Consider the following 25,114-nt stretch of genomic DNA (forward strand, 5'->3'; position numbering starts at 1 on the left):
TGGCACGCTCTCAGTTTAGGGTTGCCGTCAAACGTCACCCTTCTCTGTAAGTATGTTTGTGCTCGGTGAAAGGTCAGGTACGGCATGTCAAATGTCGAGAGTTGACTGACGGATGACATCAGGGAGACGCCCACAAATGTGGCCCTTCTGTAATATAGTTAATTTTTAGTGGGGTGTGAAATAATGGTGGGGGAAATCTACACAAAATATTACTATACGGTTAAGAACAAAACGCGTTGCTTATCATTTTGATGTGAAGATATTATTCTTTAATTTGACAAATAATAAAAAGTTATGATAGAATAAAAAAAGGCTTCTCAAGATTACCATATCTATATATGAAAGAAAAACTATAATTTAACCAATAAATGTTATTAGAGCAATTATAAAAAATTTAAAACATGTTCAACAAAACAAGAACAAAGTGTTAAAAAAATGTCTGGATTGAATTATAACTTAAAAAATATTCAATTGACCTAAAAAAATTGAAAATAAAAGATTTTCTGCAACTATAAATTATTTATTAAATCGTGAAATTACATTTTTTTAAATCAGCAATTATTTTAAGCCATTCTATCGTGGAAGTACAATATTAATTATCACAAGTTTGTCGCCATCTTCACTTTTTCTTTTTTATATAACTGAATGCAGTTTATCCATATCTGATATATCTTTTGCCACACACTAGAACACTATTTACAAAGCAGTCATAACTCGGCGTCTTATACGACATAAAGTGCGACATATGTTGAGGAGAATAGAGTACTGTTTGGGCAACTTGGACACCCTTTGCCCCCTGCACAGAGGCACAAATAAATTTGGTTCGCAAGCAATAAATTATGGACAGTTCAGCCTTTGGCTCACACACGTGTTACCCAAACTGAACTAATAATGGGACAGTGGCCGTGTCTCCCCAAAAATGTAGGCTATACTGTACACTCATATGTACATATATGTTGGCTGCCATTCTATTTTTTTGTTTTTTTTTATTTTTTTTTTGCTGGGTGTGTGATGGTGCTACTGTCCCCATAAATATTTGCGCAATAAATTTTTTAATCTTGTCGCTTTAATCGCACAAATGACGCTGCCTTTTATACGCTCGCATCGACATCGAGATTATGTCCGGGGCTCGAACAGGGACCCCTTGGCACCCAAAATCAATTTCACTATCGTTTGACCAAAGGCCTGGTAGGGGAGGGAGTGGTAAGGGGAACGTTTTTTTTATTGTTTGTTTGTGAGACGGCAGCAGTAGCAGCAGCTTCCTGTGCCAAAAGAATTCAATAAAAAATATCAAACATATTTGTAACGGTCAACAGCAACGAGATGAAGCGAGACAGACTTAGTTTGAGTGAGAGGGAGTGCTAGATATATTTATGATCTGGAAGCAGCCGGGCTGCATTTAATGCGTTGTCCAACACTCAATTACCATAACGGCAAATCACAGCTATTGTCCGTCCTGCTCTAGCACCAACAAGCACTTTGCATATAAAACACATAAAACGAACATGTCGAAGATGTCTTCGCCTTGAATCCTTGACCGGAACAAATTTCCATGTGGACTCGTTTCCTCATTTGATTTGTTTCCTCTCTCCCTTGTTGTTGCCATTTTGGCTTTGTCTGACTCACAAATGTGTAACACATAAAATTTTATAACAGACCTAACCTCAAAATGCTCATTGCCTAACCTCAAATTGTTTGTTCCAACCTCAAATTGGCATTCGCGTTTAGATTAGTATTTTAGCATTATGATTAACACAGACGATTGACTCAGAAACATTTAGACTGATAAACTATGAAAATACTTTCAAGGTGAAAATTTCCTATAGATTAAACTTATTATTTTTTAAAAGTGTAAGTGTAAGTGTAAGTGTATGAAAATACTTTCAGGTGAAAATTTCCTATAGATTAAACTTATTATTTTTTAAAAGTGTAAGTCTGCAGATATATATGAGTTACCGGATACAAAGAAATATTGTACCTAAATGAATATAAAGAACTTAATGAAAATTAAAATTATATGCCTTATTAATTGACATTTCCCAATTTAAATAGAAAATATAAGTAGAGAGAACACCATAAGAGAGAAGACACAACTTATTCGAAAATAAATCCCAGCTGTTCCATATCCTTTTGAACTGAATTGCCTGCACAGTCATGCTGCAGCATGTCCAACCACAAGGTATAGGAATAATCCTCATGCATACCTCCATATCTAAAGAAAACAAATGTAATGGTATTCCATTTGAAGTACATATCAACTTACCTCTTCGGTAAATTCTCAGGATTAATATGTTTGTGCAAGGAACTCATATCACTGCCATGTACAAAAAGACGTTCCCGCATGCCGGCATTGAGAAAAGGTTTGAAAATCTTAAATGCGGCATTGAACAGCCAGTTCTGATTAACGATATGCAGGGCTGAAGTTCGAATGGGCATGGAAGTCTGCAAAGGGAAGACTATATTAAAGAAATCTAGAGGTGCAATTAAAGATCACACATACCACCAGAAGAGCAATCATCTTTTGAGCCACACTCGGACTCAGATGCAGCAAATGCTCCAGGCCCAAATCTTTTAGATCGAAGATGCCAACACCTCCCATAATCTGAGAGATTGGCTCCAATGATCCAAGTTCTTGTAGCACGATGGTTGCACGAAAGATATCATCAACAGTAACACGATTTGGTCGCCAGAGTCCAAAGCGATAGATGAGTATACGATGTCCATGTTGATCGCGATACGGCGTCACTGTCAATATATCCTCATCGCCGAGATGCCGCAGATCAAAGGGACGAACCTTCTCGTAGAACTTTTTGTTCTCCTCTCGGAACTTATAATAGCTGCACAGCTGTCAATGCACATTGTACAAATTATAATCGCCAATTAAAATGTTTACCTTCAATGCAATCTCACCAATTTGTAACTGTTATCAATTTTCCAGTAGCGGGCCCGTAAAAACTTCTCTAGGTACTTATCATCATTACGATGTGGTTGGCACTGTTTTTGATCTAGAGGCAATAAAATCCATTTACTTCTATGTATGTCTTTATAAGCATGCTGAGCTTACCTAAAATGTAATTACGGAATTCGGCAATGGTTTCCTTTTTGGTCTTTGGACATTCTCCTTGTTTTTCCGATATTAGACGTATATTATCGGGTATTTCCTCCTCAGTGATATTCAATTTGTGCTCAATTGCCGGCATTTTGTGACTTTGGCTTAATGCGGTTGTGGCCTTTTAGTAAGATAAAGTAAATTTTACAGCAATTAGAAAGTTTGTTGCACAACTTGAGCTAGCAACTATTATAATATTTACAAATAATTGATGATAATTCTGGCCTTAATAATCTTGGAAGAATATATTATTTTTGTGATGTATGTGTGTGATTGAGCGAAACCCACTTTAAGAACGTATTAAAATATTAATGCTTTGTCTTGTGTTTATTTCGCAATCTAATTAGCGAAATTGATGACTAAAGTGTTTCAGTGTTTCATGCTAAGTGTAGCAGTTAACTTTACTTAACTGAATAATTTTCAGTTTTGAGCGAAAGAACTTGGAATCTAAATTTTAAATAAACTTTATTAAAAAAACATTTTAGTGTCCGATTGACATTCGCATAAAAAGTATGAAAGTCTGCTAGGATTATAAATTGTTGAAATACTATTTTGTTCTGGGAGATTATGATTAAATCAGAGTACAAATCACGTGCTCATCTCTAATCATCCTTTGCAACATTGTTCTTAATGGCAACTCTCACTTGTTGCAGACACACGAGAATGTTGCGTGTTTCTTTTGTACAACAGTTGACAAATGTGAAGTGATTTTCACACAGTTGTTGCAGCAATTAACTGCACGTTATCACAGATATATACAGATATAGCTAACCTCACGTGTCACACAGACATTCTCACAGATTTATTACTGGGTTCAACTTGAACTGCTGCCCGGGTATAATAAAAAAAAAACACTTGACATTGACGAACAAGCATCAATTGGATTGAGTATACAATTAAAATGGGAAGATGCTTTACCATATTATTTTATTTAAAATTTTTGAAGTGTGTTCTCCAACCCACGATTTGCTGCCTTCGACTTCAAGTTTGAAACTGAACAAACAACATCGGAATCAGGCCAAATGCTTTCAATCCCATGCAATTTGTTGTGACACATTTACGAACAAATACATTGTCACATTCAACTAAATGTGTATATTATAAAAATGATAATCAAAACGTTGGTAATTGCGATATGTCCCAAGCAAGTGACATACATACAGACGAGTACAAGTTCGAGCAGTCGAAGCAAAAGCGATTATCACAACAACGTAATCCTCTGGCTGTTCTGAACTCAACTGAACCAAATGTTTTCTGATAAGGGCATTCTCTTTCTCGTAGTACTCACAATATACCCATCATTCTAATCTCTGTGGTGATGCATTGTGTTTCCCTGATCGGGTTCGAGCACGTACCGAAAATTCGTGCTAATTGCCTCAGCTCACAACTAACAAGTTGACAATAAAATTAGCAAAAATCCAAGTAATTGTACAATTCAAAGTGCAATGGGATATAAACTTGTGCAAATATTTATCTTTTTCTACGTGGAGTATAGTACAAATGCAACTTGTCAATATGTCAGATACTCGAAGAACCACATGTTCACATCATTGCTTTTTGCCCTTAACTTGTCAGGCAATTATTTGTTTAATATTATATTAGACGCTTTAACCAATATTTTTAGTGGCTATCCGTCTCTACTTTGTAACGTGACACACCCTGCTTATTACTTGTAAATTCGCGTGGAATTACATAGTTCCAAATTCCATGTCACTGGCACAAATGGCAAATATTGATGGGTGAGTCTTACTCACTTGAGATAATTGCAGGGCACTGCAGGGAACTCGAATGCAATTCGGAGTGTAGTTCAAGTGTTAATGAACTATTACTTAAGTACTCAAATGCTGAATACTAATTGGGGTTGCACTTTACTTAATTGCAACACTCCGTCTGATTCACAAAGAGTGAATTTTCCTTTTTAGATTATTAATTCCGATTTAATTAGCATAACAAGAAGTGAATTCCAACGCAGCATCAATTAGTTACACTTGAGACATTTAAATAGATCGTATTTCTACTTGGAACATTAACTACTATGTATGCGCATTTAATAAGAAAAAAGTTGTTTATTGTTGATTATTTATTTACCTAAAGTTATTACTTGAATACTTGAAAGTACTTATTGTCGTAATTTAAAACCAACAGCTGCAAAAAGCCGCATCGCCCGTCACACAAGTTCGCACTAAGACTGAGCCCAAGATCGCATAGAACAAAACTTTAAATGCCCCCACATCAAAACCGTATAACACTTCAAACAACGCTCACAGAAGCAAAACTTGTATCCAAGTCGAGTGACAAGCATCAAGCTCATATTTTAGCAGAATGAAATGCTGCACTCACCACCTCAAAGAATAAATGCTCTTCCCCTGGTTATTCTAATCATTGAGAAGGTAACTTTAAATACAAATTTGCTTTGATTAAAATTGCAAATAATTGCAATATTCGACAGATGCCAAACTTGACATTTTCATGAAAAGACAAAAAATGTACCAAATCTTATTAAAAAAGAAAACATTTAAAAAAATTACAAGATGTTATGAAGATTTAGAATAAGTCCGCTAAAAATATATAAATGCTTTGTAAGAACATTTATATTACCGTAAAATTTAAATAATAACAGATTCACACATAAGATAAGTTTGATATTGCGCTTAAAATATTGAAACTATTTTATGTGCAAGGAATGTGAAAAGACATTTGTAGGGTATGTTGCTATTCGAATTTGCACTAAAATGTCATCAAGAGTGAAAACGAATGGAGTTGCGAAGAAGCGTTTCAAAATGGAGTACTGAACTTTTTGCTCACATTCATACAATTAAGCATGTATGTTCATATGTTCATTAATTGAGAGGCTAAGGCAAGTTCAAGTTGCTTCCGTGACGTCACATGACGATAAGTAGTTATACGCAATGGGTAACTGACCTAAACAATTTCATTACTTGCAAATTTTCAGAACTGCTGATGGCGCTTTTTATACTCTCTGATTATTTCAATTCGGAGCATTCTCTGTTTACAACTAAAACAAGTTTTAGCTGATCGCTCATAAATGTGTATGAGTGTGTTCACACTGTAAAGTGCAACAAACCCCATATAACCGTTGGTCAAGGTTAGGTGACCGGCTTGGGAACAGAACTTGTTTAGCTGGCCATTCTGTTCTTTTAATTTAAGTTAAATTACCTTTCTACCTTGTATATCTAATTATCTACACCTATCTCAGCAATGTTTCTAATCCCTGTGAAATAGAAATATCAAGAAGTGCATTTTTTCCCTGTTGCTTTTTTTCACATATTCAAAATAAGGACCGTTTTATTAACATGCCAATAACAATCATTAAAAAAAAAACGTTAAACAAAATAAGATTAAATTTGGAAGCACGACCGTTATAATTTAAATTTAAGTGTTGCCACACAGTTAAAAAAATTATAATTCGACATGTTGAGTTATTTGGTATTTTTATTTCCTCGGCGTCATCGGAAATGCTATGTGATTTCAAATGCCTTATCGATATTTATCGAATTTCAATCTTCTGTTTTCAATCATCTCTTTACGTTTATTGGCATTCTTATAGGTTTTTTCGTATTCTTTCGAAGTGTTTATTTTAATAAAAATCATTAAATTCAGGATTTCATCTACTTTATTTTGAAATATTATTAGAATAACAAATGGAAACTAATGCGCCTTTAATACGTAACCGTCGATAAGATTGATCAAAATATAGAAATATCGATAATTGTCACCAGACGACATACAATTTATTGAAATGAAAATGTAGTCAGATGACAATTATCGATGTTTATATATATTGCTAATAGCCTCTTTCCACCTCACTCAGTTTTTCTACGTTTTTTAAAGTCCCGTTTCGGGGTTTCCATCTGCACGAACCGAGAAATATGGGCAACGGTAAAATTCTCAATAATGCCGCTCTGAAATGTCAGCTGTTCAAATGTAAACACGAGTTGGCGAACAATTCAAAAATCAGCACGCGCATTTTAAAATGGAAAATTTTCTTAAATTTTAAGATTTTGATGAGGATTTTGACGAAATGGTTGATAAATTAACCGAGTATAGGCCATTGCCACTATTAAAGAAATCGCCATCAGTTTGGGCCTATGTAAGTAGAATTGCTGGCAGCAATGTAATATTTCGTAAATATTTTTATTTTTTAGGAACGGCATGGGTGTTTTTGGGAGCGCGATATTCCTAGAAACAGCGAATTTTTTTTTTAAGATAATTTTTAAATTAATAGGGAGGAGTATGGCATCCTTGTGGAGCGCTCTTCGTGGATTGGCCAAAAAAGACACTACATTTCTCCTCCCATAACTCGAACAAAAAAGCCTCGGAGATGCCACTCCACGATATTGACTGTTCGCGAGTTTTTTGGCTCATCTAAAATATAAAAAATTTGCTTTAAAAAGCTAAATAAAATTTTAATATTTCTATTTTCATACCTTGGCGCACTTTAATGTCAGCTGTTTTGTTAGTGGTGAGCTCTTTTTCGTTGTCATATCGATCAAAATATCGTATAATTACCCAAAAAGTGCGTTCGCTATTTCTACGTAGCTCGCGAACGTAGAAAAACCGACGTTTTTTTCTTATGGGTTTTTACATGGGGCGAACGTAACATTCGGCCTGAACGTGAAAAAACCAAAGAAAACCAAAGAAAATCGTGCGGTGGAAAGAGGCTATTAGAAATAAAATACGAAAAAATAAACTACTTTAACAAAGCTAGTTAAAAAAAAAACAAATAAGTCTGAATTTGTTGAAAATAACAATTTGTCCAATAATAAGTGATTTTATAGCTACAGGCAATCATCGATGTCTTTTTCCATAAAAAGCGTTGTTTGCAACAATTGAGAGTACATGAGCTTATCGATATTGCAATCGATGTTGATTAAGGTACGCTTCATTCGGGTGGCATCTTTTCAAGTAGTTGGTCGTATTATTCCTTAATACAGTCGTATTAATCCTTAATACAACTAATTGCTGCGAGTGTATTTTAGCATTAAGTTTTACTCAACAATATCTACCATCATTGTCATCAAAGTGTGGTTTTAAAAACTCATACCACGCGTACGTACCACAATACAAAACGAAGTGCGGCGTCGTTTATTGTGTGTGCAATTTTTGCTGTGGCGGCCGCGCGGTTCTTTATCCATTGAACAAACGAACAAATTCTTGCAACTAAATAAAAAGGTGAGCGAATTACTTAACCTATTTGTTAAAACAACAACTTAGCAGAACAGTTGAACAATTAAATGTTAAGAGGTTTAGTGTTTGTGGCCAAAAAAGAGTGAATTTGGCCAGCGGCATCGCATTTGCAAATTAAAAATGGCGCTGCCTATGTAGATAGAATTTCTGTGCGTGAGTTGTGTATACGAAATTCCCTTACTCAAGACAAAAAACAAACAATCAAGCCACAAAACCATCTATTAATTAATATAATATGCATGTATACACAATTTTCTTTCGAGGCATTTCGGTATTTTTGTTAAATGGGTTCGTTGCGAAAGCCGGCATATTAAAAAGAGAATGAGCAAGAAAGTTGAAGGTACATGTGTACCCGACCACGAACATACATAGCTGTGGTGCCGTCATTTAATCTCCTTTGTTACATAATTACTGAAAAGATTTGTTAAAATATATCGTTTTTTATTCGGATTTTTGCTGTTTGTTTTTTTGTTGCCCTCGATGGAAGATAGATGCATTAGCAGCCGGCTCAACAGTACAGCGAACACTTAAGACAGGGTTGTTTAACACATGCGTTGCGCGCGCTCTTTTTTCTTTGGCTCTAAATACACTTCTCGCTCTTACATGGTATTTGCTGCAGCGCGTAACTGCCTGCAGTCGTTCAAATATGTTATTCTGAATGCAAACACAAAATACTCAACGACTGGATTTTGTTGACTTCTGTTGTGCAGAAAATACTCTTAAACGACAACTTTATAGAACGCTTAAATAAATAAAAATAAAACTGAAATATTTTAGACGACTATACTTTCCATAATACCAAAGAAAATTAGATTTCTATTGATATCAATTTGAATTCTTGAAGCAACTTTTTTGCAATTATTAATACTGTTGATCTCACCAAGCACTTCTCAAAAGATGACAGAATAACATATTTCATGTTAAAAAATAACTGAAATTTGACATTAAATAGAGAACATGTAGGTTCTTTCAGTATACTCAAGGTATATAACAAAATTACATTAAAAAGAGACAGCATTGAAAAATATATACAGTAAAAAATATAAAATAAAACAGTTCTCTGGAGCACTGTACTAATCTTATGGTGAAATTGCTTATGTTTCGTAATTCTATTAAGAAAAGCGTTGGCTCGTTTATGATTAATCGCAGTTTGCCGTTTGGGTTTCTATTCGTAAATAAAAGCACAGCAAAAACAATAGCACCAACAGCAACTAGAAGAAGAACGTTTAGTGGGTACAGTTATGCAAAGTTATTCTTAACAGTTTTTCAATAAATTCATAATTCTATGTTGTGGTTGTTTTTTTTAGCACGTTCACACGAACAATAATAAACTCAAGATGCAGAACGGAAACAAAGCCATGTCCATCGAGCAGATGTACCAGAAGAAATCGCAACTGGAGCACATCCTGTTGCGTCCCGACTCATACATTGGCTCCGTTGAGTTCACGAAGGAATTGATGTGGGTCTACGAGGCAGAGGGTAATCGTATGGTGCAGCGTGAGATTTCATTTGTGCCCGGTCTGTATAAGATATTTGATGAGATCTTGGTAAATGCGGCCGACAACAAACAGCGCGATAAATCCATGAATACCATTAAAGTGGATATCGATCCCGAAAAAAATCTGGTGTCTATATGGAACAATGGCCAAGGTATACCGGTCACCATGCACAAGGAACAGAAGATGTATGTGCCAACGATGATCTTTGGACATTTGTTGACGTCGTCCAACTACAATGATGATGAGAAAAAGGTTACGGGTGGTCGCAATGGCTACGGAGCCAAACTATGCAACATCTTCTCACAGAGCTTTACTTTGGAAACGGCGACTAAGCAGTACAAGAAAAGTTTTAAGCAAACCTGGGGCGATAACATGGGCAAGGCGTCTGATCCAATTGTACGTAAAATAATTATTTTGTCTTAACCGCGTCTAATTATAATTCTATTGAAAATTGTAGATTAAGGACTTTAATGGCACGGATTTCACCAGAATTACATTCAGTCCAGATTTAGCCAAGTTTAAAATGGAGAAACTGGACGAAGATATTGTGGCATTGATGTCGCGACGCGCCTATGATGTGGCTGCCTCAACAAAAGGCGTTTCTGTCTATTTGAATGGCACGAAAGTGGGTGTGAAGAATTTCAAAGATTACATTGATTTGTTTGTGAAGAATAGTGAAGACGACTCCCAACAACCAGTAAAAGTGATTTACGAGAATGCCGGCGAACGCTGGGAAGTTGCTTGTTGTCCCTCTGATCGTGGATTTCAACAAGTCTCGTTCGTAAACTCCATAGCAACGACTAAAGGTGGTCGGCATGTTGATCACGTAGCGGACAGTGTTATCAAGCAGTTGATTGAGGTGCTGAAAAAGAAAAACAAGAATGGCATTAATATAAAACCGTTTCAAGTTCGCAATCATCTATGGATATTTGTCAATTGTTTGATTGAGAATCCCACATTTGATTCACAGACCAAGGAGAACATGACACTTCAGGCCAAAAGTTTTGGCTCCAAGTGCACCCTGTCTGAGAAGTTCATTGGCAATTTAGCCAAGGCGGGCATTGTTGAAAGTGTGCTCGCGTGGGCAAAGTTTAAGGCGCAGAATGACATTGCCAAAACCGGTGGTAAAAAGTCATATAAAATCAAGGGAATTCCCAAGTTGGAAGATGCCAACGAGGCGGGCACAAAGAATTCATTGAATTGTACTCTTATCCTCACCGAGGGAGACTCAGCCAAATCTTTAGCTGTCTCTGGCCTAGGTGTCATTGGTCGCAACTATTATGGCGTCTTTCCACTGCGCGGTAAATTGTTAAACGTGCGCGAAGCATCATTCAAACAGCTAACCGAGAACGCTGAGATCAACAACCTCTGCAAAATTATTGGATTGCAGTATAAAAAGAAGTATTTAACCATGGATGATTTAAAGACACTGCGCTATGGTAAAGTAATGATCATGACTGATCAGGATCAGGATGGTTCTCACATTAAAGGATTGCTTATCAATTTTATACACACAAACTGGCCCGAACTATTACGTTTGCCCTTCCTGGAAGAGTTTATTACACCTATTGTGAAGGCAACAAAAAAGAACGAAGAGATTTCATTCTATTCGCTGCCTGAATTTGAGGAATGGAAAATGGATACACCCAATCATCATACGTACAATATCAAGTACTATAAGGGTCTCGGTACTTCGACATCCAAGGAGGCCAAAGAATATTTTCAGGTATATGGATTTATAGTGTTATTACTCTCCAATTTGTATTCATATTCTGTTTCTATTCTTGCAGGATATGGAACGTCATCGTATATTGTTCAAGTACGATGGTGCAGTCGATGATGATAGCATTATGATGGCATTTGCCAAGAAACATGTCGATTTGCGTAAGACCTGGCTAACCAATCACATGGACGAAGTAAAGCGTCGCAAGCAGCTGGGTTTGCCCGAGCGTTATTTGTACACCAAAGGTACCAAGCATATCAGTTATGCAGATTTTGTCAATTTGGAACTTGTGCTCTTCTCGAATGCTGACAACGAACGCTCAATACCAAGTATGGTAGATGGCTTAAAGCCTGGTCAGCGGAAGGTTATGTTTACGTGTTTTAAGCGTAACGACAAGCGTGAAGTTAAGGTTGCCCAGCTGTCGGGTTCCGTTGCCGAAATGTCATCGTATCATCATGGTGAAGTCTCGCTGCAAATGACCATTGTGAATTTGGCGCAGAACTATGTGGGATCGAACAACATTAATTTGTTAGAGCCACGCGGTCAATTCGGTACTCGTCTCACCGGTGGAAAAGATTGTGCAAGCGCTCGTTACATTTTCACGATAATGTCGCCACTAACACGTCTCATTTTCCATCCTTTGGATGATCCATTAATGCAGTATCAGGTCGACGATGGCCAAAAAATTGAGCCGACATGGTATATACCTATTATACCCATGGTATTAGTCAACGGCGCTGAAGGTATTGGTACCGGCTGGTCAACTAAAATAGCTAATTACAACCCTCGCGAAATTATTGAGAATTTACGTCGCATGATCAACGGCGAACCGCAAACAACAATGATTCCGTGGTACAAGAACTTCAAGGGCACAATGGAATCTGTTGGGGATAACCGCTTCTGTCATTCGGGCAATATTCAGATACTTCCAGATAATCGCATCGAAATCACTGAATTGCCTGTTGGCGTCTGGACGCAAACGTATAAGGAGAATGTGCTAGAAGCATTGTCCAACGGCACTGAAAAAGTTAAGGCGGTGATTTCTGAGTATCGTGAATATCATACCGATACAACAGTGCGATTTGTCATCAGTTTCAATGCGGGTGAATTTGAGCGGCTTAGGGCTGAGGAAGGTGGTTTCCATCGGGTGTTTAAATTATGCTCATCCATATCCCTGAACCAGATGCATGCATTCGATGAAAACAATTGCCTGCGTCGCTTCCCCTCACCTAAGGAGATTATGGAGGAATTTTTCAAACTCCGCTTGGAGTATTACAATCGTCGCAAGGATTATCTTGTTGGTCAGCTCACAGCTCAATCCGATCGACTTAGCGATCAAGCCCGCTTCATTTTGGAGAAATGTGAGAAGAAGCTGGTAGTGGAAAATAAGCAGCGTAAGGCCATGATTGATGAGCTAATTAAGCGTGGCTATCGTCCAGATCCAGTTAAGGAATGGCAGCGGCGCATTAAAATTGAAGACGAAGCGGAACCGGAAGATGATGGGGACGAAGAGGAGCAGGCATTATCGTCGTCTTCTAAAGCCAAGGTTAAGAAAGAAGTGGATCCTGAAAAGGCATTCCAGAAGCTGACAGAGGTCAAGAAGTTCGATTATTTACTGGGCATGTCTATGTGGATGCTGACGGAGGAGCGTAAAAATGAATTGCTTAAACAGCGTGATAACAAACTGGAAGAGCTCGATAATTTGATAAAGAAAACGCCGCAAATGCTCTGGATGACTGATCTCGATATGCTGCATCAAAAGCTGGATGAAGTGGAAGAAAAGGAGCGACTTGAAGAACAAGGTATTAATTTGAAACAATCCAAGGCGATCAAGGGCCAAAAGGCTGTTGCTGGTAAAGGCAAGGCAAAGGGCAAGGCTGCTGCTGGCAACGAAGACATCTTCCCCGATCCCATCGGCGAAAAGGTGGCATTTAAGGTTACTGATGATCTGCTTAAAAAGTGGCAGCCTCCGAAGGAACGCGTACCTCGAGTGAAAGCTGAAAAGAAATCCGCCGGCGATGAGGTCGATGATTTCGATGCGCTTGTCGAGGGCGGCGTTGCAAAGACATCACCTAAAGCAAAGAAGGCGGCTGTCAAGAAGGAACCGGGCGAGAAGAAGCCACGTCAAAAGAAGGAGAACGGCGATGGTCTCAAACAGGGAAAACTCGACTTTACCAAGTCTAAGGTAAGTTGTAACTATTTATAACATTGATTACGAATACAAAATATAAAATTATTTATTTTCTATTAATAGCCTAAGAAGAAGGCAAATGTATTGGATGATGATGATGATGAAGAGGAAGATTTTGAGACCATAACGGTGGCACCTCGTGAGGATCGTCCTGGTCGCCGCGCTGCAAGCAAAAAGATTGATTACTCTTTCATTGATGATGATGATGAGGCTGCTAATGATAACAGCAAGTCTGGAAAAGACGATGATGACTTTGAGTCTGACGGCTCACCCATCAAGCGTCCAAAGAAACGTTCGCGTGATGACGACAGCGGCAGCAGTGGTGGAAAGAAAAAGGCAACCCAGAAGAAATATCGTGCTGTTGAAAGCGATGAAAGCGATGCCGAATTTGTGGACGATGATGATTCGGATTTTGAAGGATAAACTATCATTTCTTCGTCTCATTATTTTGTCGTGGTCTATGTTCAACTTGATCTATGTACCATGGTATATTATTTCAAATATCTTTATAAAAGCAAAAAGAAAACAAGCTGTTGTTAAGCACAGGAAAGCCCTTTACTTGATAGATTAAGTAAAAAGATTTCTAATATACCTATGCGTAAGATCGAATAAATATGTATCTAGTTAACACCACACATAAACCGATCCCCCATAATCGCATACACTTGTATGTATAACCAAAAAGAAAAATAATGTTTTTAAATGTCACAATTGTCCATCCCCCACGTCGAAAGTTTTAACACATATTTTAATTACTCATATTTGTATAACAACAACTTCGCAACATTCTTTAATTGTAGTTTTAACAAAGAAGCGATAATCCACCAATAACACGATACTATACATATTATTATACAATCCGAATATAATGTTTTCTTAACGTAGTTAGTAGTCCCATGCAACTTTTTTCATGTAAATAAATTTATTTTACGTTATTTTGTGGATGTACCGGGGCTTTATTGTATTTACTTACTAGGACAGGCAGGAAAATGTTACTTCGTCTCAGAAAACTATTCAAACAAATAAATATACACTTATTCGAATAAAATCGTACAATTTTACATTCATTTTATTTGGAGAATTTTGTTTCTTTTGACATACTTTCGGATATTCTATATTATTTTTATTTATATATACATATATATTTAAAAAAAAAAGTAGTTTTTTACTTAATATTTGCAGCTGCTTTTAAAACAAACTAACTAAATGTCAAGATTTACATACTACTTTTTTAAACATAATTTATTTACATCTCAATTTTTCTTTTATTATTGAAAATTTCTCACAATTCATTTCTTTATTATCCCTTGAAATTTCATAAAAATTCTTTGCTTAAGACAAACCACCCAAATCTTAAGATTTAAAAATTTATTTATAATTTTTATGCAAAATTTATTTAGTAGGACAACGATATCCTAAATACGAATTGGCAACATGACGTTAGGAATCTAGTTACACATCAAGTTTTTCAAGAAATAGTTTAAATGTATTTTTAATATTATCATTGGCAAACTGTTGTTTTTCAAGAGCTTCGCGCAAAGCATAGCGACAGCTTTTAACATCATAGTCCGTTTTGAAGTGCTCCTCACTTCGCAGCAAGCCAAGCTGCTTTAGAACATAATCCAATACTCGAGTCTCCTGATTCGTTTGGATGGCATAATCAAAAGTGGCCTGATACAGTGAAATGGCCAGATCCAGTGCAGGTTTTGAGGTCTTCGACAGATGTGCGCACTTCAGTGTCGTGAAGACCAGTAGCAACAAATGATCATCGCCGTTGAATTGCTGTAACATGATAAAATATAAGTTAATGTTGGCAAAAAATTCATGGAACTCATACTATCAACTTACATTAATTATATTATTCAGCGAGAGAAGTTTATCAGCTTCTAGAGAATTGAACTGCTGCAGAGAACAGGGTGTTTGACTCAAGCAGAACTCAGCTGGTGTGCAGCTAGTATTGGCGGCAATAGTGTTCCCATTATTGCCAAAAGCAAATTTATTGTTGCCGGTTCCGACGGTGTCATTAAATAGCTAGAAGAATTAATACATTGCTTAACATGCCATAATCAAAAGTGAATTTTGTTATCAAACTTACCTTTGGAGGAAAGTTATTTGTGGTCACGTATGCTGTCTCTTCAGCGGAATTGTCTTTGCCGTATTCCTCCTCATCCTCCTCTTCGTCGACCTCTTCGGTAGTATCATTTGGATCATATTCGTCCTCCTCGTTTTCATCATAATCATCGTCCGCGTACTCAGCGGTATCATTGTCATCGTCCTGTTCATCGTCTTGGCCACTCTCGTCGCCCTCCTCCGCCGACACATCCTCTTCGAAGGGCATCAATGCATTAGGATTTAAGCTGTGCGCCATTTGCGCAATGATTTGTGCACAACCCTCGCGACCAAATGTATTTCCATCCAAGTATAATTTCTTTAGATTTGGCTTGTTCTGTATGGCGGTTATAATCATGAGACCAGCATCGTCATTGATCTCATTGTAACTTAAATCGAGCACTTCCAAATTAACATGATTCCTTTCCAAGGCCTCGGCAAACATATAGGCGCCATCGGTTTTCAACAGGCAATCGCCAAAATTGATCTCACGCAAGCTGCCAAATGTAAAAAAGGGGATTATTCGGATTATTTAAATCTGTTTCATTGCTACTCACAGTGGCGTATGCATAGATGCATTAGCAGCCGGCTCAACAGTACAGCGAACACTTAAGACAGGGTTGTTTAACACATGCGTTGCGCGCGCTCTTTTTTCTTTGGCTTTAAATACACTTCTCGCTCTTACATGGTATTTGCTGCAGCGCGTAACTGCCTGCAGTCGTTCAAATATGTTATTCTGAATGCAAACACAAAATACTCAACGACTGCATTTTGTTGACTTCTGTTGTGCAGAAAATACTCTTAAACGACAACTTTATAGAACGCTTAAATAAATAAAAATAAAACTGAAATATTTTAGACGACTATACTTTCCATAATACCAAAGAAAATTAGATTTCTATTGATATCAATTTGAATTCTTGAAGCAACTTTTTTGCAATTATTAAGACAGTTTTGATCTCACCAAGCACTTCTCAAAAGATGACAGAATAACATATTTCATGTTAAAAAATAACTGAAATTTGACATTAAATAGAGAACATGTAGGTTCTTTCAGTATACTCAAGGTATATAACAAAATTACCTTAAACAGAGACAGCATTGAAAAATGTATACAGTAAAAAATATAAAATAAAACAGTTCTCTGGAGCACTGTACTAATCTTATGGTGAAATTGCTTATGTTTCGTAATTCTATTAAGAAAAGCGTTGGCTCGTTTATGATTAATCGCAGTTTGCAAAAACAATAGCACCAACAGCAACTAGAAGAAGAACGTTTAGTGGGTACAGTTATGCAAAGTTATTCTTAACAGTTTTTCAATAAATTCATAATTCTATGTTGTGGTTGTTTTTTTTAGCACGTTCACACGAACAATAATAAACTCAAGATGCAGAACGGAAACAAAGCCATGTCCATCGAGCAGATGTACCAGAAGAAATCGCAACTGGAGCACATCCTGTTGCGTCCCGACTCATACATTGGCTCCGTTGAGTTCACGAAGGAATTGATGTGGGTCTACGAGGCAGAGGGTAATCGTATGGTGCAGCGTGAGATTTCATTTGTGCCCGGTCTGTATAAGATATTTGATGAGATCTTGGTAAATGCGGCCGACAACAAACAGCGCGATAAATCCATGAATACCATTAAAGTGGATATCGATCCCGAAAAAAATCTGGTGTCTATATGGAACAATGGCCAAGGTATACCGGTCACCATGCACAAGGAACAGAAGATGTATGTGCCAACGATGATCTTTGGACATTTGTTGACGTCGTCCAACTACAATGATGATGAGAAAAAGGTTACGGGTGGTCGCAATGGCTACGGAGCCAAACTATGCAACATCTTCTCACAGAGCTTTACTTTGGAAACGGCGACTAAGCAGTACAAGAAAAGTTTTAAGCAAACCTGGGGCGATAACATGGGCAAGGCGTCTGATCCAATTGTACGTAAAATAATTATTTTGTCTTAACCGCGTCTAATTATAATTCTATTGAAAATTGTAGATTAAGGACTTTAATGGCACGGATTTCACCAGAATTACATTCAGTCCAGATTTAGCCAAGTTTAAAATGGAGAAACTGGACGAAGATATTGTGGCATTGATGTCGCGACGCGCCTATGATGTGGCTGCCTCAACAAAAGGCGTTTCTGTCTATTTGAATGGCACGAAAGTGGGTGTGAAGAATTTCAAAGATTACATTGATTTGTTTGTGAAGAATAGTGAAGACGACTCCCAACAACCAGTAAAAGTGATTTACGAGAATGCCGGCGAACGCTGGGAAGTTGCTTGTTGTCCCTCTGATCGTGGATTTCAACAAGTCTCGTTCGTAAACTCCATAGCAACGACTAAAGGTGGTCGGCATGTTGATCACGTAGCGGACAGTGTTATCAAGCAGTTGATTGAGGTGCTGAAAAAGAAAAACAAGAATGGCATCAATATAAAACCGTTTCAAGTTCGCAATCATCTATGGATATTTGTCAATTGTTTGATTGAGAATCCCACATTTGATTCACAGACCAAGGAGAACATGACACTTCAGGCCAAAAGTTTTGGCTCCAAGTGCACCCTGTCTGAGAAGTTCATTGGCAATTTAGCCAAGGCGGGCATTGTTGAAAGTGTGCTCGCGTGGGCAAAGTTTAAGGCGCAGAATGACATTGCCAAAACCGGTGGTAAAAAGTCATATAAAATCAAGGGAATTCCCAAGTTGGAAGATGCCAACGAGGCGGGCACAAAGAATTCATTGAATTGTACTCTTATCCTCACCGAGGGAGACTCAGCCAAATCTTTAGCTGTCTCTGGCCTAGGTGTCATTGGTCGCAACTATTATGGCGTCTTTCCACTGCGCGGTAAATTGTTAAACGTGCGCGAAGCATCATTCAAACAGCTAACCGAGAACGCTGAGATCAACAACCTCTGCAAAATTATTGGATTGCAGTATAAAAAGAAGTATTTAACCATGGATGATTTAAAGACACTGCGCTATGGTAAAGTAATGATCATGACTGATCAGGATCAGGATGGTTCTCACATTAAAGGATTGCTTATCAATTTTATACACACAAACTGGCCCGAACTATTACGTTTGCCCTTCCTGGAAGAGTTTATTACACCTATTGTGAAGGCAACAAAAAAGAACGAAGAGATTTCATTCTATTCGCTGCCTGAATTTGAGGAATGGAAAATGGATACACCCAATCATCATACGTACAATATCAAGTACTATAAGGGTCTCGGTACTTCGACATCCAAGGAGGCCAAAGAATATTTTCAGGTATATGGATTTATAGTGTTATTACTCTCCAATTTGTATTCATATTCTGTTTCTATTCTTGCAGGATATGGAACGTCATCGTATATTGTTCAAGTACGATGGTGCAGTCGATGATGATAGCATTATGATGGCATTTGCCAAGAAACATGTCGATTTGCGTAAGACCTGGCTAACCAATCACATGGACGAAGTAAAGCGTCGCAAGCAGCTGGGTTTGCCCGAGCGTTATTTGTACACCAAAGGTACCAAGCATATCAGTTATGCAGATTTTGTCAATTTGGAACTTGTGCTCTTCTCGAATGCTGACAACGAACGCTCAATACCAAGTATGGTAGATGGCTTAAAGCCTGGTCAGCGGAAGGTTATGTTTACGTGTTTTAAGCGTAACGACAAGCGTGAAGTTAAGGTTGCCCAGCTGTCGGGTTCCGTTGCCGAAATGTCATCGTATCATCATGGTGAAGTCTCGCTGCAAATGACCATTGTGAATTTGGCGCAGAACTATGTGGGATCGAACAACATTAATTTGTTAGAGCCACGCGGTCAATTCGGTACTCGTCTCACCGGTGGAAAAGATTGTGCAAGCGCTCGTTACATTTTCACGATAATGTCGCCACTAACACGTCTCATTTTCCATCCTTTGGATGATCCATTAATGCAGTATCAGGTCGACGATGGCCAAAAAATTGAGCCGACATGGTATATACCTATTATACCCATGGTATTAGTCAACGGCGCTGAAGGTATTGGTACCGGCTGGTCAACTAAAATAGCTAATTACAACCCTCGCGAAATTATTGAGAATTTACGTCGCATGATCAACGGCGAACCGCAAACAACAATGATTCCGTGGTACAAGAACTTCAAGGGCACAATGGAATCTGTTGGGGATAACCGCTTCTGTCATTCGGGCAATATTCAGATACTTCCAGATAATCGCATCGAAATCACTGAATTGCCTGTTGGCGTCTGGACGCAAACGTATAAGGAGAATGTGCTAGAAGCATTGTCCAACGGCACTGAAAAAGTTAAGGCGGTGATTTCTGAGTATCGTGAATATCATACCGATACAACAGTGCGATTTGTCATCAGTTTCAATGCGGGTGAATTTGAGCGGCTTAGGGCTGAGGAAGGTGGTTTCCATCGGGTGTTTAAATTATGCTCATCCATATCCCTGAACCAGATGCATGCATTCGATGAAAACAATTGCCTGCGTCGCTTCCCCTCACCTAAGGAGATTATGGAGGAATTTTTCAAACTCCGCTTGGAGTATTACAATCGTCGCAAGGATTATCTTGTTGGTCAGCTCACAGCTCAATCCGATCGACTTAGCGATCAAGCCCGCTTCATTTTGGAGAAATGTGAGAAGAAGCTGGTAGTGGAAAATAAGCAGCGTAAGGCCATGATTGATGAGCTAATTAAGCGTGGCTATCGTCCAGATCCAGTTAAGGAATGGCAGCGGCGCATTAAAATTGAAGACGAAGCGGAACCGGAAGATGATGGGGACGAAGAGGAGCAGGCATTATCGTCGTCTTCTAAAGCCAAGGTTAAGAAAGAAGTGGATCCTGAAAAGGCATTCCAGAAGCTGACAGAGGTCAAGAAGTTCGATTATTTACTGGGCATGTCTATGTGGATGCTGACGGAGGAGCGTAAAAATGAATTGCTTAAACAGCGTGATAACAAACTGGAAGAGCTCGATAATTTGATAAAGAAAACGCCGCAAATGCTCTGGATGACTGATCTCGATATGCTGCATCAAAAGCTGGATGAAGTGGAAGAAAAGGAGCGACTTGAAGAACAAGGTATTAATTTGAAACAATCCAAGGCGATCAAGGGCCAAAAGGCTGTTGCTGGTAAAGGCAAGGCAAAGGGCAAGGCTGCTGCTGGCAACGAAGACATCTTCCCCGATCCCATAGGCGAAAAGGTGGCATTTAAGGTTACTGATGATCTGCTTAAAAAGTGGCAGCCTCCGAAGGAACGCGTACCTCGAGTGAAAGCTGAAAAGAAATCCGCCGGCGATGAGGTCGATGATTTCGATGCGCTTGTCGAGGGCGGCGTTGCAAAGACATCACCTAAAGCAAAGAAGGCGGCTGTCAAGAAGGAACCGGGCGAGAAGAAGCCACGTCAAAAGAAGGAGAACGGCGATGGTCTCAAACAGGGAAAACTCGACTTTACCAAGTCTAAGGTAAGTTGTAACTATTTATAACATTGATTACGAATACAAAATATAAAATTATTTATTTTCTATTAATAGCCTAAGAAGAAGGCAAATGTATTGGATGATGATGATGATGAAGAGGAAGATTTTGAGACCATAACGGTGGCACCTCGTGAGGATCGTCCTGGTCGCCGCGCTGCAAGCAAAAAGATTGATTACTCTTTCATTGATGATGATGATGAGGCTGCTAATGATAACAGCAAGTCTGGAAAAGACGATGATGACTTTGAGTCTGACGGCTCACCCATCAAGCGTCCAAAGAAACGTTCGCGTGATGACGACAGCGGCAGCAGTGGTGGAAAGAAAAAGGCAACCCAGAAGAAATATCGTGCTGTTGAAAGCGATGAAAGCGATGCCGAATTTGTGGACGATGATGATTCGGATTTTGAAGGATAAACTATCATTTCTTCGTCTCATTATTTTGTCGTGGTCTATGTTCAACTTGATCTATGTACCATGGTATATTATTTCAAATATCTTTATAAAAGCAAAAAGAAAACAAGCTGTTGTTAAGCACAGGAAAGCCCTTTACTTGATAGATTAAGTAAAAAGATTTCTAATATACCTATGCGTAAGATCGAATAAATATGTATCTAGTTAACACCACACATAAACCGATCCCCCATAATCGCATACACTTGTATGTATAACCAAAAAGAAAAATAATGTTTTTAAATGTCACAATTGTCCATCCCCCACGTCGAAAGTTTTAACACATATTTTAATTACTCATATTTGTATAACAACAACTTCGCAACATTCTTTAATTGTAGTTTTAACAAAGAAGCGATAATCCACCAATAACACGATACTATACATATTATTATACAATCCGAATATAATGTTTTCTTAACGTAGTTAGTAGTCCCATGCAACTTTTTTCATGTAAATAAATTTATTTTACGTTATTTTGTGGATGTACCGGGGCTTTATTGTATTTACTTACTAGGACAGGCAGGAAAAAGTTACTTCGTCTCAGAAAACTATTCAAACAAATAAATATACACTTATTCGAATAAAATCGTACAATTTTACATTAATTTTATTTGGAGAATTTTGTTTCTTTTGACATACTTTCGGATATTCTATATTATTTTTATTTATATATACATATATATAAAAAAGTAGTTTTTTACTTAAATTTGCTAAATGTCAAATGTCAAGATTTACATACTACTTTTTTAAACATAATTTATTTACATCTCAATTTTTCTTTTATTAGTGAAAATTTCTCACAATTCTTTTCTTTATTATCCCTTGAAATTTCATAAAAATTCTTTGCTTAAGACAAGCCACCCAAATCTTAAGATTTAAAAATTTATTTATAATTTTTATGCAAAATTTATTTAGTAGGACAACGATATCCTAAATACGAATTGGCAACATGACGTTAGGAATCTAGTTACACATCAAGTTTTTCAAGAAATAGTTTAAATGTATTTTTAATATTATCATTGGCAAACTGTTGTTTTTCAAGAGCTTCGCGCAAAGCATAGCGACAGCTTTTAACATCATAGTCCGTTTTGAAGTGCTCCTCACTTCGCAGCAAGCCAAGCTGCTTTAGAACATAATCCAATACTCGAGTCTCCTGATTCGTTTGGATGGCATAATCAAAAGTGGCCTGATACAGTGAAATGGCCAGATCCAGTGCAGGTTTTGAGGTCTTCGACAGATGTGCGCACTTCAGTGTCGTGAAGACCAGTAGCAACAAATGATCATCGCCGTTGAATTGCTGTAATATGATAAAATATAAGTTAATGTTGGCAAAAAATTCATTGGCTTATACTATCAACTTACATTAATTATATTATTCAGCGAGAGCAGTTTATCAGCTTCCAGAGAATTGAACTGCTGCAGAGAACAGGGTGTTTGACTCAAGCAGAACTCAGCTGGTGTGCAGCTAGTATTGGCGGCAATAGTGTTCCCATTATTGCCAAAAGCAAATGTATTGTTGCCGGTTCCGACGGTGTCATTAAATAGCTAGAAGAATTAATACATTGCTTAACATGCCATAATCAAAAGTGAATTTTGTTATCAAACTTACCTTTGGAGGAAAGTTATTTGTGGTCACGTATGCTGTCTCTTCAGCGGAATTGTCTTTGCCGTATTCCTCCTCATCCTCCTCTTCGTCGACCTCTTCGGTAGTATCATTTGGATCATATTCGTCCTCCTCGTTTTCATCATAATCATCGTCCGCGTACTCAGCGGTATCATTGTCATCGTCCTGTTCATCGTCTTGGCCACTCTCGTCGCCCTCCTCCGCCGACACATCCTCTTCGAAGGGCATCAATGCATTAGGATTTAAGCTGTGCGCCATTTGCGCAATGATTTGTGCACAACCCTCGCGACCAAATGTATTTCCATCCAAGTATAATTTCTTTAGATTTGGCTTGTTCTGTATGGCGGTTATAATCATGAGACCAGCATCGTCATTGATCTCATTGTAACTTAAATCGAGCACTTCCAAATTAACATGATTCCTTTCCAAGGCCTCGGCAAACATATAGGCGCCATCGGTTTTCAACAGGCAATCGCCAAAATTGATCTCACGCAAGCTGCCAAATGTAAAAAAGGGGATTATTCGGATTATTTAAATCTGTTTCATTGCTACTCACAGTGGCGTATGCTCAAAGACCTCGGCAATCTTGGCAGAGCCCTTGGCGGTCACCGTATTGTCGTTCATGTTGAGCAATCGCAAGTGTGGATTCATTTTGAAGCCCTCGGCCAAAGCACTGATGCCTACATGGTAGATGGAATTCTGTGGCATGCTAATCTCCTCCAGCGTTTGTAATGTCTTCAGCGTTAATGACAGCGCTTTGGCACCCACATTCTCCAATCGATTGCGTCCGGCCACAAAGATGCGCAGCTGCAATGGCGATCCCGCTGCCTTGGCATTCTCGTAGAGATCAATCAATGCTGTAGCTAGCATTCTGCCACCCTCAGGTCCCAGGCCACAGTTGTTTAGGTACAGCTCCTGTAGCGAATATAAGACAGGTGAGCGCAAAAATTCCTCCAATCCCCGCATTCCATTGGGTCCAAGTGCATTATCGCTCAAATCAAGCACTGTCAACTTCGCGCCGGCGGCAATCAGACCAGCGCCCAGATGCTGCAGTGCCAAAGGGATTTCGGATTTGAGACGGCGTGTAAAAAGATTCTTCCATAAGGCTTTGCGAAATTCCGGATGCCGTTTGAGGGCCTCGCCAATGGCTTCGGCAGCCTCAACTCCGAGTGTGTTGCCATCCAAGTTGAGGAAGTGCACCGGCGTCTTTGAGTTTAGCTCATCAACCACCGCCTTGACTGCAAATTTAAACAAAACTTTCAGTACTATCAATATAGATTACAGGAAAAATTGCTTACCATCTACGGCTGTGTTCCAGGTTTCCGCTTTATCTTGGAACGAGATGCCTTGCTCGACACTCTCTTTAGCCGCCATGCTGGCAAAGTTAAAGTTAGCCATTGCCATAATTAGCAAATCGAATTTTTTTAATTATAATTTAGTTCAAGTTAAGCACTGTACTTTTTTCGCAAGTCGCTGTGCAAATTTCGTTTAACCTCGCAAGCAAGCACAAAAAGAGCGCTAGAAGTTTGACAACCGTTGCGGCAGCGGCTTCGGTTTGTTTGTAGCAGCTGCAATTTTGACAGCTGCTTGTGTTTGTTGCTCTCGCTGAGAAATTAGCGTCGTCTCGTTCTAGCTTTTTTGTGCAATGTGCAAAACTGTTTGTATAGTTGCACCACTTTACAACACTGTTTAACACAGCTGTTTACTGTCAATTAGTTATCTGCTG

The 25,114-nt window shown here is 38.3% G+C and overlaps 3 protein-coding genes and 1 long non-coding RNA gene across 13 annotated transcripts; 2 read left to right on the plus strand and 2 right to left on the minus strand.

The window, feature by feature from the left end:
• Positions 1-1,894: 1,894 nt before the first annotated feature.
• On the minus strand, positions 1,895-5,295 carry LOC117565169 (alpha-tocopherol transfer protein). 2 transcript variants are annotated; one of them, XM_052002534.1, is made up of 6 exons: positions 5,198-5,295; positions 3,065-3,230; positions 2,911-3,005; positions 2,501-2,845; positions 2,264-2,442; positions 1,895-2,212 (listed from the first exon to the last, which is right to left on the minus strand). In XM_052002534.1, exons 2-6 carry the CDS (start codon positions 3,198-3,200, stop codon positions 2,095-2,097), a joined length of 873 nt encoding a protein of 290 aa, XP_051858494.1. In that variant the 5' UTR covers positions 3,201-3,230; positions 5,198-5,295; the 3' UTR covers positions 1,895-2,094. The 2 variants fall into 2 exon arrangements, with proteins under 2 accessions (XP_051858494.1, XP_051858493.1); XM_052002533.1 differs by lacking the exon at positions 5,198-5,295 and adding an exon at positions 4,028-4,185.
• Positions 5,296-6,928: 1,633 nt separating this feature from the next.
• Positions 6,929-7,459, plus strand: LOC127565160 (uncharacterized). Its single transcript, XR_007954538.1, has 2 exons — positions 6,929-7,220; positions 7,276-7,459. It is a non-coding gene; the product is annotated as an uncharacterized LOC127565160 (long non-coding RNA).
• A 544-nt stretch (positions 7,460-8,003) lies between these two features.
• LOC117563697 (DNA topoisomerase 2) lies at positions 8,004-22,374 on the plus strand. Of its 6 annotated transcripts, none has more exons than XM_052002833.1 (5): positions 8,004-8,302; positions 9,625-10,212; positions 10,274-11,542; positions 11,607-13,724; positions 21,366-22,374. In XM_052002833.1, the coding sequence occupies exons 2-5, from the start codon at positions 9,655-9,657 to the stop codon at positions 21,723-21,725; spliced, it is 4,305 nt and encodes a 1,434-aa protein (XP_051858793.1). In that variant the 5' UTR covers positions 8,004-8,302; positions 9,625-9,654; the 3' UTR covers positions 21,726-22,374. The 6 variants fall into 6 exon arrangements, with proteins under 6 accessions (XP_051858793.1, XP_051858792.1, XP_051858791.1 ...); XM_052002832.1 differs by lacking the exons at positions 9,625-10,212; positions 10,274-11,542; positions 11,607-13,724 and adding exons at positions 17,197-17,784; positions 17,846-19,114; positions 19,179-21,296; XM_052002831.1 differs by lacking the exon at positions 21,366-22,374 and adding an exon at positions 13,794-14,726.
• On the minus strand, positions 14,993-25,096 carry LOC117563686 (ran GTPase-activating protein). 4 transcript variants are annotated; one of them, XM_052002839.1, is made up of 5 exons: positions 24,687-25,096; positions 23,945-24,626; positions 15,826-16,336; positions 15,579-15,761; positions 14,993-15,512 (listed from the first exon to the last, which is right to left on the minus strand). In XM_052002839.1, the coding sequence occupies exons 1-5, from the start codon at positions 24,790-24,792 to the stop codon at positions 15,183-15,185; spliced, it is 1,812 nt and encodes a 603-aa protein (XP_051858799.1). In that variant the 5' UTR covers positions 24,793-25,096; the 3' UTR covers positions 14,993-15,182. The 4 variants fall into 4 exon arrangements, with proteins under 4 accessions (XP_051858799.1, XP_051858800.1, XP_051858798.1 ...); XM_052002840.1 differs by lacking the exon at positions 15,826-16,336 and adding an exon at positions 23,374-23,884 and having other exon boundaries at positions 14,995-15,512; XM_052002838.1 differs by lacking the exons at positions 15,579-15,761; positions 15,826-16,336 and adding exons at positions 23,127-23,309; positions 23,374-23,884 and having other exon boundaries at positions 15,008-15,512.
• Positions 25,097-25,114: the final 18 nt, after the last annotated feature.

The sequence above is a fragment of the Drosophila albomicans genome, chromosome 2L (assembly GCF_009650485.2).
Source record: "Drosophila albomicans strain 15112-1751.03 chromosome 2L, ASM965048v2, whole genome shotgun sequence".
Taxonomy (NCBI): domain Eukaryota; kingdom Metazoa; phylum Arthropoda; class Insecta; order Diptera; family Drosophilidae; genus Drosophila; species Drosophila albomicans.

What these genes read in the sequence shown, in the direction of transcription:
- LOC117565169 (XM_052002533.1), bottom strand. An exon ending in TTGATAACAGTTACAAATTG is followed by an intron (nt 2,846 to 2,910) that starts GTGAGATTGCAT and finishes GTGCATTGACAG; the next exon opens with CTGTGCAGCTATTATAAGTT. An exon ending in CCTGAGAATTTACCGAAGAG is followed by an intron (nt 2,213 to 2,263) that starts GTAAGTTGATAT and finishes TGTTTTCTTTAG; the next exon opens with ATATGGAGGTATGCATGAGG.
- LOC117563686 (XM_052002839.1), bottom strand. Translation starts at nt 24,792, where the DNA reads ATGGCAATGGCTAACTTTAACTTTGCCAGCATGGCGGCTAAAGAGAGT. An exon ending in CTGGAACACAGCCGTAGATG is followed by an intron (nt 24,627 to 24,686) that starts GTAAGCAATTTT and finishes TTAAATTTGCAG; the next exon opens with TCAAGGCGGTGGTTGATGAG. An exon ending in GTCTTTGAGCATACGCCACT is followed by an intron (nt 16,337 to 23,944) that starts GTGAGTAGCAAT and finishes TACATTTGGCAG; the next exon opens with CTTGCGTGAGATCAATTTTG.
- LOC117563697 (XM_052002833.1), top strand. Translation starts at nt 9,655, where the DNA reads ATGCAGAACGGAAACAAAGCCATGTCCATCGAGCAGATGTACCAGAAG. An exon ending in AGGCCAAAGAATATTTTCAG is followed by an intron (nt 11,543 to 11,606) that starts GTATATGGATTT and finishes CTATTCTTGCAG; the next exon opens with GATATGGAACGTCATCGTAT. An exon ending in TCGACTTTACCAAGTCTAAG is followed by an intron (nt 13,725 to 21,365) that starts GTAAGTTGTAAC and finishes TTCTATTAATAG; the next exon opens with CCTAAGAAGAAGGCAAATGT.